This window comes from Suricata suricatta, chromosome 7 (genome assembly GCF_006229205.1).
Source record: "Suricata suricatta isolate VVHF042 chromosome 7, meerkat_22Aug2017_6uvM2_HiC, whole genome shotgun sequence".
NCBI classification, from domain to species: Eukaryota; Metazoa; Chordata; class Mammalia; order Carnivora; family Herpestidae; genus Suricata; species Suricata suricatta.
Genome location: NC_043706.1, coordinates 11,518,584 through 11,537,927, shown reverse-complemented (window position 1 = coordinate 11,537,927; position 19,344 = coordinate 11,518,584). Strand labels below are relative to the sequence as shown.

The 19,344-nt window shown below is 41.0% G+C and overlaps 1 protein-coding gene and 2 pseudogenes across 2 annotated transcripts in view; all 3 read right to left on the bottom strand.

Moving 5' to 3' along the window:
• Positions 1–19,344, bottom strand: part of NUP153 (nucleoporin 153) — an 84,002-nt gene that overhangs the window by 53,392 nt on the left and 11,266 nt on the right. For both annotated transcript variants that reach the window (XM_029945659.1, XM_029945660.1), the window contains exons 2-5: positions 15,175–15,400; positions 501–749; positions 229–368; positions 19–147 (exon numbers count right to left, since the gene is read on the bottom strand). In XM_029945659.1, coding sequence (XP_029801519.1) covers positions 19–147; positions 229–368; positions 501–749; positions 15,175–15,400 — 744 coding nt within the window. The remainder of the gene's footprint in view (positions 1–18; positions 148–228; positions 369–500; positions 750–15,174; positions 15,401–19,344) is intronic.
• On the bottom strand, positions 7,708–8,030 carry LOC115297193 (annotated as a pseudogene).
• Positions 9,604–9,661, bottom strand: LOC115297242 (annotated as a pseudogene).

Sequence of the window (19,344 nt, the reverse complement as noted above, 5' to 3'; positions counted from 1 at the left end):
CCTCTCACTCGAACCAACCTGATAGGGCGCGCTTCGCAGCTTCGGCGGTCTCACGGCACCTGCCGCCCCGCCATACATCGTTTTTCCAGGATAAAAAGGAGAATCTCCAAGTTGGCTTGTTTTAAGGATTGAAGAGTTCCCAAGTGACTGCAAAGAAGCACGGCGATGAATTATGAACAACGAACATGCAAAACGAATGTGACTGGATCAAATGTCATTAGTACTCACCGGGGACAGTGTCCCAAAGGCAGACAAGTTGAATGCTGGTTTTTTTGAGCTGGTGGCAGTGTGCTGTGAGAGTGAGTGAGTACGATCAGCCTCTGGGGACCACAGAGGTGGCACTGAAGTGTTCTTTGTAACAGCTATATCTGAGACAAAAATAGGTAATGCACGGTTAAAGTACTAATTACAAGGCCCGCAGTTTGTATAAGCAGAAATGAACAGTCCGAGAAGAAACCTATCCCAGGAAATGTAACTTTACTATCAAACACCAAGAATACCTTTATCAGAAGCTCTTGAAGAAAACCCACTGGTAGTTGAGATGTTGTCATCATCATGCTGAGAGGTAGAATCTTTAATTTCCTTCACAAGGGAAAACCCAGGACTGCCGATCGGGAACGCGGAGGATGTGGAGGGCTGACAGTGCAGCGCAGGAGGCTCCGATGCGGAGAAATCCATGTGGCTCCGGTGAAGAGAAGGCCGTGTTAACACGTCTGGGTAACTTGAAGACGTACTAGTTGTCGAGGGCTCTTTCGGGGGGGAAAAAAAAAAAAAAAGAGGCATTAATATTATGAATATACAGCTTAGAAAAAGCAACACAATATCACAACAAAGGGGTTTCTAAGAAAACATACTATAGAACATCACTTCAATTCAAGTCACTGAAGCCTCCCATAAGCCTAGTTTAAGCTATTCTTTAGCCAAACAAGGTTTCATCTAGCTGCAGTGAACTTAACCTAGTATCAAACTACATATGTTTCAGTGATCACATACAATTTCTAAAAGTACATGGCTCTTTATTTTCCTTGAACTGATATTATAAAAAATAAAAGAAGCTAGGGGCACCTGGGTGGCTCAGTCAGTTGAGTGTCCCACTTTGGCTCAGGTCATGATCTCAAGGTTGACAAGCCCGAGCCCCACATCGGATTCTGGAACCTGCTTCAGATTCTGTGTCTCCCTCTCTCTCTGACCCTTCCCCACTTATGCTCTGTCTCTTTCTGTCTCAAAAATAAATAAACATTAAAAAATAAATAAAATTTTAAAAACTAGAAGCTATATAAGTCATAATAACCACAATTAAAATTGTATATCCCCCAGATATTTCATATACAGACATAAACGATTTCTCTAATTATATAACCATGCTATGCATCCAGTTCTATGACCTGCTTTTTCATTTACCAATTTTGTCTCTATATACAGAGCATTCCTTTTAAAGACCACATTGTATGTTTTCATGCTGACTATAATTATGTGATTATTTTCCCACTGTTCCATCGAGCATATACACACTGATACTTGCATACCCTTAAGAATATTCTTTTGGATTAATCCATGGTTCTCTAAGAATAGAAGACAAGCATGAAGATAAATAACTTTAAAAAATTCTTTTAAGCTTTCCACAAAAATATCTGATTCTGTAAGTCTAAAGTTAGGCCTATAAAGCTGCCTAATGCAGGGGCGCCTGGGCGGCTCAGTCGGTTGAGCATCCGGCTGCGGCTCAGGTCATGATCTCATGGTTTGTGGTTTCAAGCCCCGCATCAGGCTCTGTGCTGACAGCTGGCTCAGAGCCTGGAGCCTGTCTTCAGATTCTGTGTCTCCCTCTCTCTCTGACCCTCTCCTGCTCATGCGGTCTCCTTCTCTCTCAAAAATAAATAAAACATTAAAAAAGTAAAAGTAAAAAGCTGCCTAATGTATCCTGAGAATCAACGGGATAAACAATTATCTGTGGAATGGCTCTGCAGGACTGGATCAGAGTCCATGCTCATTTTTGCCTATGAAACATACCGGGGTCCTGTCAAGATATGCTCCCACAAATAGCAAATGACAAGGTACATTTCTACCATACTCGCTAACACTGGGTATTGACCTTTTCTGATTTCTATCCATTTATCAAATGGCATCATTATTTTATTTGCCTTTATCTAATGAGAAGGATAAAGTGTCCATCCCTATTTTCATTGTTCATTTATGCTTCTATTAACTGATTGATACAGTAATTTTTTTTAATGTTTATTTATTTATTTTGAGAGAGCTCACACCAGCAGGGGAAGAGCAGAGAAAAAGGAGAAAGACAATCCCAAGCAGGCTCTGTGCTGTCAGCACAAAACCAGATGCGGAGCTCAATCTCATGACCTGTGAGATCATGACCTGAGCCAAAATCAAGAGTTGGATACTTAACCAATTGAGCCACGCAAGCACCCCAATAAAATCTAATCTTTGATCAGTATGATACTGAGATTTGATATGAAAGATTACAACTATTTTTCACAAATGGCTGAAGCTACTCATTTTCTTGATGATATCTTTTGCAGTATAGAAATAATTTGTTTACCAAGTCTGTAAACCTTGTAACCTTTGTTTACCTTTGTAAACCTTGTTTACAAAGACACTTGCCATTCTAAGACTCGTAGAAATAAAGAATTATAATGATTTCTTTTTTTTTTTTTTGGTACTGTACTGTAACTTTTATTTCAATAAAATGTTTAATCTTGAATCCATCTGGAATCAGTTATGATATAGTAGTGAAGGAATGATTCAGCTTTATTGTTTCCCAAATGGTTAGTCTGTTTACATTCTAAAATAACCTTTGGTTTTTGTTTATTTGAGAGAGAGAGCGAGCGAGCGAGAGAGAGCACGTGCGCGCACGCATGCTCGCAAGAGTGCACATGAGTGGGGGAGGGTCAGAGAGAGGGGGAGACACAGAATCTGAAGCAGGCTCCACGTTCTGAGCTGTCAGCACAGAGCCTGATGTGGCTTGAACTCACAAACTGGGAGATCCTGACCTGAGCTGAAGTCAGATGCTTAACCGACTGAGCCCCCCTTAAAATAACCTTCAACAAGCTATCTGCTACTCGTGGAGAAGCCACCACTACCACATACTAAATTCCAAAAGGTTTTCACTCCTTTCCCAGGAATGTACCTGTATTGGTACAATAATGTTTTACCTCCTATAACTTTAGAACACATTTAGTAACTGTAAAAGTTACTCCAACCCATCTCCACATTCCCCTTATTCTTTTTCAGAATTTCTCTATTCATCTTCAGGTGTATTTTCAAAAACTTTAAAACCATTTGTCAAGTTTACACGACTCTCAATTAGGCTGGAATGACTGCGCCTACAGGGTAGTGCTTCTACTATAATTTAAATAATTACAAAACTGGACAGTATAGGAGATATCTTTCAGACAACAGAAAATAGTCTAAGAAGACTCAAAAAGTGAGCCCTATCACTACCCAGCTCTCTGTGTAGGTACCTTTTTGGCCCTGGAAGAAAGAGCTGGAGCCCAAGCAGAAGACAGACAGAAATCAGATTGAAAGGCACTGGACAGTAGAGCTCAGTGCCCGGAAGGGCTTCTAGAAGTCCACACGGACGTGTCCAGGCAGGGAAGGGGCTTACCAAACAGGTGCTACTGCAGAGCTAGGAGGTGAGCAATGCTGGGGGCAAGCAGCAGTGTCGAGGCCACAAGGAGCCACAGGGTTCCGGAACGGAAAAGATCCCATAAACACTGCCTTGCATCCCTGGCATTCAACTGAGGTGCTGGAAAAGCTTCCCCTTGAGACAAAGGACCATGTCCTAGAACGAGAGCTATGTTCTGTGACATAGGTTTAGACTCATCCTAAGAAGCCACAAGACAAACAATTTGGAGGCTAAGTCCTGCGACTTTAGGGAACTTAAGAAACACCCTGGGCCCTCCACAGACACACAATTAACAAAACATAAAACTAAGTCCACAGAGTTCAAGATGGTCAGTACCTACCGCCTGCTCAAACAAGACTCAATACTCCTCCGCGGAAGATAACAGCGTCCTGAATCTCCACAGGTAGTTTTCAAATGACAGTATTTAGGCAAAAACCATTTGATATATGTAAGAAAAATGGGCTCAACAGTGGGGGGAAAACGTGAAACAGCAAACATCAAACCCAACGGTTTGAAGTAAGTTATTTTAAATATGTTCAAAATTCCTAAAAGACTCATTAAAATGTCCTTTTGGACCAGACTGAAGTTAAAAGATCATACAGGGAAGTGATACCGGGCCCAGCACTGTTTTCCTACTGACTTTTCTTGTTGCTCCGGTCTTCCTCACATTCCTCAGCAAAACCTAGAAGAATCTCTTCTTCTAGAGTGCCACACACTTCCTTAAGTTTATTTCTACATCTTTGTTGTTTGATATTGTAATTAGGATCCTTGCTTCCTTCATACTTTCTAACTGGTGACTGCTTAAATAAGAGTTACTGGGGGTTTTTTTCTTATATTAACTTTGTGGCTAATTTCTACAAATCTCTTATTCTAATAAACTTTTTTTTTTTTTAATCAATTGGCTCTCTTGGGTTTTCTGGGTATTACTGGCAAGCAAGGATTATTTTGCTTCCTTCTTTCCAAAACTTACATGTACATATACAGCCTCTTACCTAATTACACCTTTAATATCTAGCAGTGGTGATGATGGGCTTCCATTGTATTCCTGACTTTAAGGGGAATGTTTCTAATGTTTCACCACTACACGTGATTCTGGCCTTTGGATGACTAACATGTTAAACAAGCTCTAAGTAAAATAAAGAAATCTAAATAAAATAGCAAATGCCTATTATCTATCAGATAGAAAAAAATTACAAGATCATTTCACCGATATAAATATCCTAAATTATATTAATAATTCCCTCATGATGAATGATTCCTGACATCTCAAAATTAACTCTCCTCAGTAAGGAGATTCTACTATTTTTTAATGTGCTGCTGGATTGTATTTGCTGCTCTGTAATTTTCTTCCTCAAAGTCTGTCTTCAAAAATACTTAACAGTATAAGCAATGCAAAACAATTCCAAATTATTTAGTTTCAAAGTGCTATTACACAAAAAATAAGATGCAGGATAAAAACACTTAACTAGAGCTAGAAGGAAACATCAACAGGGACACGTGGATGGCTCAGTAGGCTGAGCGTCCAACTTCGACTCAGGTCATGATCTCACAGTTTGCTGAGTTCAAGTCTCACATCGGGCTCTGTGTGATAGCTCAGAGCCTGGAGCCTGCTTTGGATTCTGTATCTCCCTCTCTCTCTCTGGCCTTCTCCCACTCACACTCCATCTCTCTCTCAAAAATAAAATAAAAACATTTTTTAAAAATTTAGGGGCGCCTGGTTGGTTCAGTCAGTTGAGCGTCTGGCTTCTGCTCAGGTCATGATCTCATGGTTCGTGGGTTCAAGCCCCGCGTCAGGCTCTGTGCTGACAGCTCAGAGCCTGGAACCTGTCTTCGGATTCTGTGTGTCCCTTACTCTCTACCCCTTCCCCACTCATACTCGTCTCTCTCTCTCTCTCTCAAAAATAAATAAATGTAAATATCATTTAAAAAATACAAAAAGAAAACAATTCCATTAACAGTAGCATCAGAAAAAAATAAAAACACTTAGAAATCAACCAAGAACTTGTAGGGAAGAGCACTGGGTGTTATATGGAAAACAACTTGGCAAGAAACTATTTAAAAAAAAAAAAAGAAATTAACCAAGAAAATGAAAAGATTGAACAAGAACTATACAACACTGCTGAAAGAGATTTAAGAAGTTATAAATGGAAAAACATCCCAGGGGCACGTGGCTGGCTCAGCGGGTCCAAGTCCTGATTTCAGCTCACCTCATGATCTCACAGTTCAGGAGATCAAGCCCCGTGTCAGGCTCCACGTGGTCAGCTTGGGATTCTCTCCCCTCGCTCTCTGCCCCTCACCTGCTCATGCTCACATGCACCCGCTCGCTTTCAAAATAAATAAATAAACTTAAAAAAAAAAAAACTTTCTTCAGTAAGCTGGATGGTTTCAGGATCACCACATAGAAACCAACAGCTTTCCTCTAAATCAGCAACAGTTGTACAAATGTCATTTGTATTTTCTATTTCTAATTTGTCTTTTACAATAGCAACAAAACCTGTAAAAAGAACAGAACAGACCTACTTAATACCTGTTCCTGAGTGAGAATATTCTCCCTCCCAACCCCCTCCAACATAATTTCAACCTGTTTAGTTGACGTATAGTTGACACATGGTGTTACATTAGTTCCAAGTGCACAACACAGTGGTTCCACAGCTCTGTATGTTATGCAGAGCCTGCTTGGGATTCTCGCGCTCTCACTCTCTCTCTGCCCCTCCCCTGCTTGTGCTCAGGTGCACACGCTCTCTCACACAATAAATAAACTTTAAATTAGAGACATCCCATGTTTTTACACTGAGGGAACTAATACTATTAACATACTACCCAAAGCAATCTGCCAATTCACTATAATGCCTTGCAAAAACCCAGACATTTTCTCAGAAATAGCAAAATCCATCCTAAAATTCTTATGGAATCTCAAGGGGCCATTAATAGCCAAAATAATCTTGAAAGTAACAACAAAGTTGGCGGTTTCACACTTCCCGATTTCAAAAATATCACAAAAAAGTAATCAAATTAGTGTGGTATCAGCATAGAGACAGACATATAGACCAATAATAGAACAGAACAGAGAGCCCAGAAATAAACCCTTACATACACGGCCAAATAATTTTCCACAAAGGTGCCAAGACTACTCAATGGAAAAAGGACAGTCTCCTCAACAAATGGTTTTGGGACAACTGGAGAGACACATGCAGAAAGAATGGAAGTGGACCCTTACCTCACACCATATATAAAAATTAACTCAAAATGGATTAAAGACCTAAAAAGCAAGACCCAGAACTATAATACCAGAAGAAATAAGAAGGGAAAAAGCTTCATGATACTGGTCTTGACAACGATTTTCTGCATCTGAACAGGCAACCAAAGAAACACAGACATATGGGACTATATTAAACATAAAAACTTCTGTGCACGAAAAGACACAATCAACAGAGTGAAAGGGCAACTTACAGAATGGTAGCAAATATTTGCCAATGATATATATGACAAGAGGTTAATATCCAGAATATATAAATATGAACTCCTCCTACAATAACAACAACAAATCAAATAACCAGATTAAAACTCCGGCAAAATACCTAAATAGATGTTTCTTCAAAGATCATCTACAATAGCCAACAAGCATATGAAAAGATCCTCAGCATTACCAGTCACCAGAGAAATGCAAGTCAAAGCACAATGAGATCCACTCACACCCACTAAGACAGCCACTATCAGAAAATCAAAATAAACATTGGTGGGAACATGGAAGAAGTGGAACACCCATGCACTCCTGGCAGGAAATGTACGAGGACGCAGCCACTGTGGAAAGCAGTTTGGCAGGTCTTCCAAAAAAATAAAAACAGTATTCCCATATGACCCAGCAATTCCACTTCTGGGTATATACCTAAAAGAACTGAAAGCAGGGTCTCAGAGATTTGTACAAGCATGTTCCTAACAATAGTATTCGCAACAGCTGAAGGGCTGAAGCAACCTAAGTGTCCAAACACAAATGAATAAATGCGGTATATATGTATACATATAATGGATTATTATTCAGCCCTAAAAAGGGAATATATTTTTTTCCCCAGGTTCATAATTTATTGTACAAATTGAATTTCACACGATGAGTTGACATTAGCTTCTCCAGGCATAGGAACTCAGCAGATGAGATACACTTTAAAATCTGTTTATGTTGCTTTCACAGCTGGTCTTTTTTTAGACCTTAACTTGAAGTATAAGACCATCAAAGCGATGCCTCCGTATGTGGCCAGCACACAATTCATTCTACCTGTGAGGGTGTAAGAGTTGAAATATTTTCTGATACCAGTGAATTGGAAATGGGCATCAGTTTCTGGACCTACCATGATTTCAATCTTGCAAAAGACACCAAATCTGTGAGTTGTGTCCTTCAGCCTACGCAGCTACCCTGCCGCCGACCGGAAACGGGAATATATTCTGATACATGGTATAATGTGGATGAATCTTGAAGACATGATAAGTGAAATAAGCCAGTCCACAAAAGGACAAAATCATAGGATTCTACTCATATGAGATCTCTCTCTCTCCCTCTCTTTGCCCTTCCCCAGTTGCGCACACACATGCGCTCTTTCAAAATAAACAACTTTTAAAAATCACTATTCATGAAATAGATTTTAAAACTTCAATAGAGGGGTGTCTGGGTGGCTCAGTCAGTTAAGCATCTGGCTTTGGCTCAGGTCATGATCTCACGGTTCGTGGGTTCAAGCCCCACATTGGACTCTGTGCTGATAGTTCAGAACCTGAAGCCTGCTTCAGATTCTGTATTTCCCTCTCTCTCTGACTCTCCCCTGCTCACACTGTCTCTCTGTCTCTCAAAAATAAATAAAAAACATTAAAAAAAATTTTTAATTAAAAAAATAAAAATTCAATAGAATGTTTAGACAGTTTTATATGTAATAATTCCTTAACATGCTCACTCAAATTAAGAGAGATATTGGCTGAAGTTTGAAAATCTACTAGTACTGATATTTAAACATATAGGCATTTTTTTTTTTAAATATTTACTTAATCTTGAGGCGGGGGGGAGAGAGAGAGAGAGAGAGAGACAAAGCAGGAGTGGGGGAGGGGCAGAGAGAGAGAGGGAGACATAGAACTGGAAGCAGGCTCCAGGCGCTGAGCTGTCAGCACTGAGCCCGACGCAGGGCTCGAACCCACAAACTGTGAGATCATGACCTGAGCCAAAGTCAGCTGTTTTAACCAACTGAGCCACCCAGGCGCCCCTAAACCTATAGGCATTTAAACACTACTATTTCAATTTTTCTGCCTTTAGGACGCAAATATATATAGGCTGAAATGTTTCTTAAGAGTATAAAGGATTCTCATTTTGTAGTATATTATACCATAAAACTGCTTATCTCATTCTCTCATCCCTGCATCAGTTTATCCTATAGGATAAAAAGCAAAAGGACAACTGCCTAGCTACTGGCAGACATCTGTCAAACACAGTCTGTACAGAAACCATAAAGGAAAAAAGAAAACTGCTGTGATGTACTTCTATTTGAAGGTATGACGCTAACAGCAACACTACTCTTTTAATTCTTACAGAGCTTCTTTACCCCCAAAACCAGGACCAATGAATAGTCTGGGACAAGACTAGAGAAGGCCATGTCATCCACAGAGTTGTATCAGCCACAGAAGCTGCGGCTAAGTGTCTAAGAGTGTATCTCTAACCTCCTGGTATTAAATAGACAAAGTAGTCTACGACTTCACGCCACTGCTGACTCGTATGCTAGATATGCCACAGTGGGGTCCTTCAGAGGCCTGCAGTCTTTTATTTATTTATTTTTCTTTTACAGTTTGTCAAGTTGGTTTCCATATAACACCCAGTGCTCATCCCCACAAGTGCCCTCCTCCATGCCTATCACCCCTTTTTCCCTCTCCCCCTCCCCCATCAACGCTTAGTTTGGTCTCAGTATTTAAGAGTTTCCCATGGTTTGCCTCCCTCCCTCTCCTCGGAAATCTTTAGTAAAAGGCAAAAGATTTATATGAGCTGAAGAGAAACTAGATCCTTAACTATTTTTTAGTTATTATTAACTACTATGTTAGTTAATTCTTTTATTTTAGTTTGTTAGTTTTAGTTAATTATTTTAGTTATTATTAACTAGTATAACTATTAACTTTTTTTTTCTGCTTCCTCTCCCCCATGATCCTCTGTTAAGTTTCTGCTGTTCCACATATGGGTGAAAACATATGGTATCTGTCCTTCTCTGCCTGACTTATTTCGCTTAGCATGACACTCTCGAGGTCCATCCACGTTGCTATGAATGGCCAGATTTCATTCTTTCTCATTGCCATGTAGTACTCCATTGTACATATGTATAAACCACATCTCGATCCATTGTCAGCTGATGGACATTTAGGCTCTATCCATGATTTGGCTGTTGTAGAAAGTCCGCTATGAACACTGGGGTCCACGTGCCCCTGTGCATCAGCACTCTTGTACCCCTTGGGTAAATTCTCTGCTGTGCTATTGCTGGGTCATAGGGGAGTTCTATTGTTAATTCTTTAAGGAACCTCCACACTGTTTTCCAGAGCGGCTGCACCCATTTACATTCCCAATAGTGTAGGAGGGTGCCCATTTCTCCACATCCTCGCCAGCATCTATAGTCTCTTGATTTGTTCATTTTAGCCATTCTGATCAGAGTGAAGCAGAGGCCTGAATTCTTACTAACTCAACAAAACATGTACAGTATTTCAGATTCTCATCAATCCATCCCACTAACCCAGCAGAAGAAACCAAGACACTCAAAGGCTCGTCATCATTAAGACAGTCAACACAAGGGGTGCCTAGATGACTCAGTCAGCTCAGCATCCGACTCTTGATTTCAGCTCAGGTCATGATCTCAGGGTCATGGGAGCAAGTTCCACGTCTGGCTCTGTGCTGGGCATGGAGCCTGCTTAAGATTCTCTCTCTCTCTATCTCTCTCTCTCTCTCTCTCTCTCTCTCTCTCTCTCTCTCTCTGCCCCTCTCCCCAACTCTCTCTCAAGAAAAAATAACAACAACAGCAGCAATAAAAGTCAACACAAGGAAGTACCCAGGCATAAGGCCACAGACAACAGATTTTAAATGTGCCACAGATTCTAGAACTGTTCTTACTGCACTGTGCTATTTGAAGAATGTACAATACTCTCCAGCTCCAGTTACTATTAACATGAAAGTTACACTGGTAAAACTAATATTAAATAAACAACATTCAGGACTGTTGTATCGATTATTTTAAGCTTTCAATAACTTGACACCTCTTTCAGAACAGATGTCTAAGTTGTTTTTTTGACAATGCATTGTCAAATTTATGTGTAATGTTACAGAGGAAACAAATGGACCTGGTTTATCTTGTAAGAGCTACAGTCATCACACTGGGGGGTTATCAGCAGTACTTTGAGTCACACAGTATGTGACTGCAAGTACTGAATAATGCAACACTGTGAGAAGAGAACTATGTGGAACTAACAACATTTAGGATACGAGCAGGATTCAGATATATGATAAGTATGATGTGGGGAATACTACCAAGTGCCTGAAATTAGTATCTAGAAGCTGCTCACAAATTGCTTCTGCACAATTAGAGGAGTCAGGGTAGGAAAGTGGGTGAATTCATGTGGGAACAGAGAAAACAAGATCAGCTGTGCTGGTTGTCTTTAAAGCTGGGTAATGGGTACATGGGTGTTCTCTGCACTATTCTCCTTATTGTGCAGCTTGAAATCTTCCAGAGCAATACAAGTTTAGAAGTTACTCACAAAGGCATGCCCACCATACATGTAAATAAAAACTACCTTATGACCTATATAACCTAGTGAATAAAATCTGAGTTAAAACCGACCTTGGCAAACCACTGAAAAAATTCCATACATGGAAATACACATACACACAAAAAACAACTGTATGGATGTAAAGTGAGAAACACTCTATTTAATCTCACACCTGAACTCAAGTAATTCTTCAAGTTAGTTCATCCTCACAAGCATGCTCATCAGGACAGAAAAGAGAGGGTCAGTCACCGTGGATGTGGGCTAGGGAACAAAGTCTCCAATGACAAAAGCGAAGCTGGTGTCCCTTCAGTGTTCAGGGGAGAAGATGAAATAGCAGCACTCAGCTGAGACCTACGAGGTAAAGCCTCAAGGTGGTTCTTGGTAATAACGGATTTGAAAGAACTCTCTACAGGTACAGATACCAAACCTTTCTAAGTTAGTCTAATAAAAGCAAGCACACATTTAAAGATTAAGCCAAATCAAGTGTTACTACGAGGACGTGGTTATGCCATTTCTCTACGGTGAGAATCATTCCCACAGGCCCGTTTCACTCTCACTCGGTTTCTCTACAAGCACACATTATTACATGCACCAGGCCGCACCCCACATCAATTGTTTAGGTAATACAAGATTTTAACAGAGTTAGAAAACTTTTATAATTATAAGTAAGTTAAAACATGTAATGCTTTTTATACTCCAATAATGAAGCAACAGAAAGAGAAATCAAGAATCTGATCCCAGGGCGCCTGGGTGGCTCAGTCGGTTAAGCCTCCGGCTTCGGCTCAGGTCAGATCTCACGTTCGTGGGTTCGAGCCCCGCGTCAGGCTCTGTGCTAACAGCTAGCTCAGAGCCTGGAGCTGCCTCCAGTTCTGTGTCTCCTTCTCTCTCTGCCCCTCCCCTTCTCATGCTCTGTCTCTCTCTGTATTAAAAATAAATAAAACATTAAAATAAATAAATAAAATTAAAAAAAAAATCTGATCCCAGGGGTGCCTGGGTGGCTCAGTCGGTTGAGCGTCCAGCTTCAGCTCAGGTCATGATCTCACGGTTTGTGGGTTGAAGCCCCGTGTCGGGCTCTGTGCAGACAGCTAGCTCAGAGTCTGGAGCCTGTTTCAGATCCTATGTCTCCCTGTCTCTCTGACCCTCCCCTGCTCATGCTGTCTCTGTCTCTCAAAAATAAATAAAAAACAGAAAAAAAATTAAAAAAAAAAAAAAGAAACTGATCCCATTCACAATTGCACGAAAAACCATAAAATACCAAGGAATAAACCTAACCAAATATGTAAAACATGTAATGCAAGAAAATATATATATACAGAAAGAAACATACACAGAGAGATAAACTGGACTTCAACAAAATTAAAAACTTTTGTTCTTCAAAGGACACCATCAAGAGGCGCCTCTGGGTGACTCAGTTTGTGAGTTTGAGCCCTGCACTGGGCTCTGGGCTGATGGCACGGAGCCTGCTTGGGACTCTCGCTCTCTCTCTGCCCCTCTCCCCTGCTCACAAAATAAATAAACTTTGAATGAAAAAAAAAAGAACAGCATCAAGAAAGACAATCCAAAGAAGGGGGGAAATATTTGCAAAGCCTGCACTGATTAAGAGAGTTATATCCAGAATATGGAAGACCTCTTCTAAATCAACAACAGAAAGACAAATAGCCCAATAAAACTGGAAAAAGGGGATGTAAACAACCATTTCTCCAAAGATACACAAACAGCCAATGAGCACATAGTAAGATGCTCAGTATCGTTAGTCATCACAGAAATGCAAATCAAAACTACTTTGAGATTATCACTTCAACCTACTTATTAGAAGAGATTTAATAAAAAAAAATTTTAAAGGGGCACCCGCTGGCTCAGTCAGAAGAGCATGCGGCTCTTGATCTCAGGGTCATGAGTTAAAGTGCTACATTGAGTGCAGACATTACTAAAAAAATAAACTTTTGGGGTGGCTCAGTTGGTTGAACATCCAACTCTTGATTTCAGCTCAGGTCATAATCTCAAGGTTCGTGGGTTCAAGCCCAACACCAGGCTCTGCACTGACAGCAGGGTGCCTGCCCCCTCCCCTGCTGGCATGTACATGCACCTCTCTCTCTAAATAAACATTTTTAAAAATAAATAAACCTTAAAAAAATTAAAAATGGAAAATAAGTATTGGTGAGGGTGGGAAGCTAAGATGGTTGGTATAGCTACTTTAAAAAATAATTATTCCTCAAAATGTTAAAATCACCGTATGACCCAGCAATTCTACTCCTACATGTACACCCAAGAGGAAACACAGCCACACAAAAACTTGCACATGAATATTCATGACAGCAATATTGATATTATTCAAAAAGTGGAAATAACCCAAAGGTCCATTAACTGAGTGGATAAACAAAATAATCCACACCATGGAACACTGCCTGGCAATAAAAAGGAATAACAGCCTGACGCACACTGTGACGCGGATGGACCAGGAAAAGCACGCGGAGTAATCCAGACACGAAGGACCACACACTCCAGGACTCCACTTCCATGAAGCGTCCACCACAGGCAGATCCACAGAGACTGATCAGTGGTTGTCTGTGATGGAGAGACTACTCATGAGGAGAGAATTTCTTAGGGGAGAGGTGGGGGGAGAGGGATGGTGAGGAGAAAGTCCTAGCACTGACTGTGGTGATGGTTGAACAACTCTGAATATACTTAAAACCACTGCATTGTACACTTTTTATGTTTATTTATTTTTGAGAGACAGAGCACAAGCAGGGAAGAGGCAGAGAAATGGAGTCACAGAATCAGAAGCCGGCTCCAGGCTCCGAGCTGTTAGCACAGAGCCCAACGCAAGACTCGAACTCACGGACCGTGAGATCATGACCTGAGCCAAAATCAGATGCTTAGCCGACTGAGACACCCAGGTGCCCCCTCCCTTTCAGTATACTTATCAACAAACAGTATGACATTAGTTTCAGGGGTACAATATAGTGACTCACGGAGTTTGCACGGTATGCCACGCTCACCACAAGTGTAGCTACCATCTGCCAACACACAACTCTTCTACACTCTCACGGACTGTATTCCTTAGGCCGTGCCTTTTACTCCCATGACCTCCTCCAGGGTAAGTTGTTAGCCCCCACTCCCCGCCCCTCTGGCGACCATCAGCTGCCTCTCTGTATTTACAGTTCTGATTCTGTCTTCTGTTCGTTTATTCATTTGCTGTTTTAGACTCCACATGAGTGAGATCATATGGAGTTTGCCCTTCTCACTTCTCTGATTTATTTCACTCCGCATAATACGCTCTAGGCCCATACACGTTGTTGCAAACGGCACAATCCCCTCTTTTTTACAGCTGCTTGCTATTCCTGAGGGGGTTGTGTGTGTGTGTGCGTGTGTGTGTGTGTGTGTGTGTGTGTGTGTTCCACATCTACCTCACCCATCATCTATCTTAGTGCCAGGACCTATTTTAATGGTTTCATGTTAACTTTTTTTAAAACGATTTAGGAAGATACTGAGGAGAAAACAGATTCTCCCGTCCAAAGCCACATGACAGTCTGAAAATTCAAACTCCAAGTCGAACACCAGAGATTGCACTCTTCAGTGATTTATGAGCTTCCCTTAACAAACAAAAAAGCAGATCAATAACTCATTGGAACCTGATCATCCCCCTCCTCCCACACGGTTTATGTACTGCCCAATTAGATTTACCACAGCCAAGTAATATAAAGAGACTTAAAATTAAGGCACGAAAACCCAGCCCTCGTAACGGAACATCCGCATCTGCGTACCTTCTGCATTACTAACTGTGGGCTCGGGAGTGACCCTCCCATCGTGAAGAGCGGAGCTCTCCTCATCGGCATACAGCAGATGGTCGTCTTCTCGGTTTTCCGGCCACTGTGGCACCTCTCGTGTGTCCGTTGAGCAGCTGCACACATCTTCATTCTTGTTGAAGTATCTCTGTAGCCATCCTGGCACAATATTCTTAACAGATTCCGTAACCCTGCTGAGAATGCCCTGTTGGAGGGAGAAATACGTAGGCAGGTTTAGAAATTTATCTTTTTAAATCAGCACTTATAGAAAGTCATACCAAACAAAACACAGCTACTTCCAACAAAGTTTCCTAAAGCTCAGATACTTGAGTTACTCTGACATAATGGTATTCTACAGACATTATGAAATTCCTATTTTTTTCTTTCTTTCATATCCATGAATCAATTAACTGCCCCAAATGGCCTTATTATTCTAATCTTTAAAAAAACTCCAACAGGCAGGGCACCTGGGTGGCTCAGTCAGTTAAGCACCTGACTCTGGATTTCGACTCAGGTAATGATCTCACAGTTTTTGAGATCGAGCCCTACGTTAGGCTCTGCACTGACAGCAACCTGCTTGGGATTTCTCTCTCTCCATCTCTCTCTACTCCTCCCCTGCTTGGTCACTCACTCTCCCTTTCTCAAAATAAACAAACTCTTTAAAAAATATTTTATTGGGGCACCTGGGTGGCTCAGTCGGTTAAGCTTCCGACTTCAGCTCAGGGCATGATCTCACAATTTGCAAGTTCAAGTCCCGCATCAGGCTCTGTGCTGACAGCTCAGAGCCTGGAGCCTGCTTCTGATTCTGTGTCTCCCTCTCTCACTACTCCTTCCCCACTTTCTGCTCTCTCGGTCTCAAAAATAAACATTTTTTAAAAATAATAAATACGACATTAAAAAAAAAACCACTCCCAACAGGCCATCAAATAGGCCATATGCATTTTAGACTGAGTAATAAGACAATGCACTAAAACGTTATAATCCCAGACAAAGGCGTCCATTTTGATTCCAGTATATTAAAAGAAGCAACACTTCCTTCCTTTCCAACCAGGACCTAGCAGAACGGCTTCCTCAAGGAAGGGGGGCTATACGAAGGGCCATTCTGCCATCAACAAGGTAGTGACCAGAGAATACACCATCAATACTGATAAGGGCATCCATGGAATGAGTTTCAAAAGTGTGCCCCTTGGGCACTCAGAGATCTGGAAATGTGCCGTGGAGGATATGGGGACTCCAGATGTGTGTGTGCCCTGACACTAAGCTCACCAAAGCTGTCCGGGCCGAAGAATAAGGAACGTGCCACACCATATCTGTGTGTGGCTGTCCAGAACACCTACCGAGGATGAAGATTCACCAAACAAGCTCTATACATTGGTTATCTATGTATCTGTCACCACTTTCAAAACTCCACAGACAGTTAATATGGCTTACAACTAACTGCTGATTGTCAAAGGTATAAAACTGCAAAAAAAGCAACATAAACAATACCTTCAACAGTTTCCACAATTATTTTATTGCACACTAAGAAAAAAATTTGTATAAAAATATGAGTTTGTTTGTTTTTTTTTAAATACAGGCAGTAACACAACTAATCCAACATAACAAATTGATAAATAATCTAAGATTCTGGGGACACTTGGTTGGCTCAGTTGGTTAAGCATCTAACTCTTGATTTCGGCTCAGGTCATGATCTCACGGTTCGTGGGGCTGTGCCCCAATAGTGCGGAGCCTGCTTGGGGTTCTCTGTCTCCCTTTCACTCTGCCCCTCTCCCGTGAGCACACATGCACGTACTCTCTCTAGCCCTCATTTGTTATAACAAATGTCTGAAAATGTGAGGAATTAATTTTATTATGGCAGTTTTTAAAGGGAGGGAAAAAATGTGGCAAAACAACAGTAATATTAACATTTACCGTAGCTTTACTATGTGCCAGGCACTGTTCTAAGCAGTTTATACACGTTATTAAATATAATCCTCACAACAATTTTATGAAGCTGGCATCATTAATGTCACTTTGCGGGTGAAGAAAGACAGTGTAGTTTAAAATCCCTAAGGCACAAACACAACTACTGCGGTTTATGCAGGGTGAAAAGATGGGCTTTGGGACTGACGGGCCCGAGGGTGAAATGTGAGTCCTTCCCAGTGCTCTGATTTACTCTAGGTAAAATAACTACTCTTATCTGACAGAGAATCATAATGAAAATCAAATGAAATAAAGTGAAAGTACTTCACAATTTACAAAAGAGAACAGAAACATATACTGATAAGTGCATTACTAATGAGGAAGAAAAAACTAGCAGAAACAAACGGGTGAGATAACCACTTTTAGGCAACAATTTCCTTCATTTGGAGGGGTTCAGGGAAAGAATCACAGGAGGAAAAACATGAACTGGCAGGTACAAAAAACAATAGTTAAAAATCAAGGCAGAATATATAAATCTACGCTGAGCGCTAACCCAAGACAAAGAGGCCTGGAAAAATCCTGTCGGCATAGAAGATTGACGGAGGCACCTGAGCAGTATTTTCTCTACTGTCTACAAGGTGTAGCTGACAGCTGGGGAATCTGTGATTAGTTTTCCACGTGGTCTCCAGAGATTCTGAACCAATCTAGCAACACGTGAAGCCTACAGTCCTATAAAACACTCACTACTGAGAAACAGACTCCGTTCCCCTCCTCAGTGCTGTTACACAGCACTAGTTACTTAGGGAGGATTATAGATCTACATCCAGGATTTAGTATTTATAAAAATATACATCATGTTTATTATTTTACTTATTATCTATACTTAAATATTTATTTACCACCTCCCTATATGTTTCAATAGATTTGAAAGTGCTCACAAAATATAAATATAACACTGTTTAAATAAGATTTGAACAAAAGACACATACTTGATATGAAGCAGTTAAGTCAGCTGAAGCAGTGATAGCAAGAATTTAATGTATAATACGTTTGTGAATTTCTAAGGTGTTAGGCTACTAAAAATACCAGAGGTCTTCTGGGACCCCTACTCACTTAAGGAGGTTAAGTACAGGGGCGCCTGGATGGCTCAGTTGATTAAGCACCCAACTCAGACTCAGGGAATGATCTCACAGTTTATGAGTTCTAGCCCTGAGTTGGGCTCCACACTGACAGTGTCCGAGCCTGCCTGGGATTCTCTCTCTACCTACCCCTCTCCGCCCCCCTCTCAGGATAAATAAAAAAATTTTTTAAAGGAGGCAAATGAGGCGTCTGGGTGGCTCAGCTGGTTGAGCGTCCAGCTTCAGCTCAGGTCATGGATCTCGCGTTCGTGGGTTCAAGCCCCGTGTCAGGCTCTGGGCTGACAGCTCAGAGCCTGCTTTGGATTCTGTGTCTCCCTCTCTCTCTCTCTCTGCCCCTCCCTTGCTCATGCTCTGTCTCTCTCTGTCTCAAAAATAAAACATTTTTAAAAATTTATAAAAAATAAATAAATAAAAACCAGCATCCCTAACTTCAATATACGTCTATAGGGTAAATGACCCTTAAGACAACAAAACAATTAAGCTCCGTGTACTCTAGTATAGTGGCTCCCCAAGTGTGGTCCCTTTCCCCGTAGTCTCAGCAGCCCCTCATGCCCATGTTAAAACAGGGCTCACCTGTTTTAATAAACCCTCCCAAGTGAGTCGAATATAAGCTACAGTTTGAGAACCACTGTTCTAGTTAAAGAGATTAGGAAATTAGACACATTTCAACAAATTACCATACATTTTAGGGAAAAGGTCCCTCTGGAAGAGAGGAATAAAAAGTGTGCATACTTGTCCTAACAGTTACCTAGAAAGCACATGTGGAGCACGAGTCACACAATAATTAAAGTTAATCATATTTTAAAATTAATCAGAGAAATCTTACAGTGGACTATGAACATAATGCAGCTTATTTCTAGAAATATTTCCCCAGTCATTCCCCAAATGTAGCCATGATTTTGATCTCTTCTATTATTAATGGTTTTCTTTCTATCCATTCATTTCTCCAAAGTAAATTCAGCACTTCCTACATCCATCAAAGCACAGATGTGAAGCGGAACTGGTCTTCACTTGCTCCTCCCGCACTTGTTCCTGACGGGCTGTCCCGCCGAACTGGCTTCTGGTGGGAACGGCCCCTGAGAGACTAGGGGATACTAGATATTAGTGG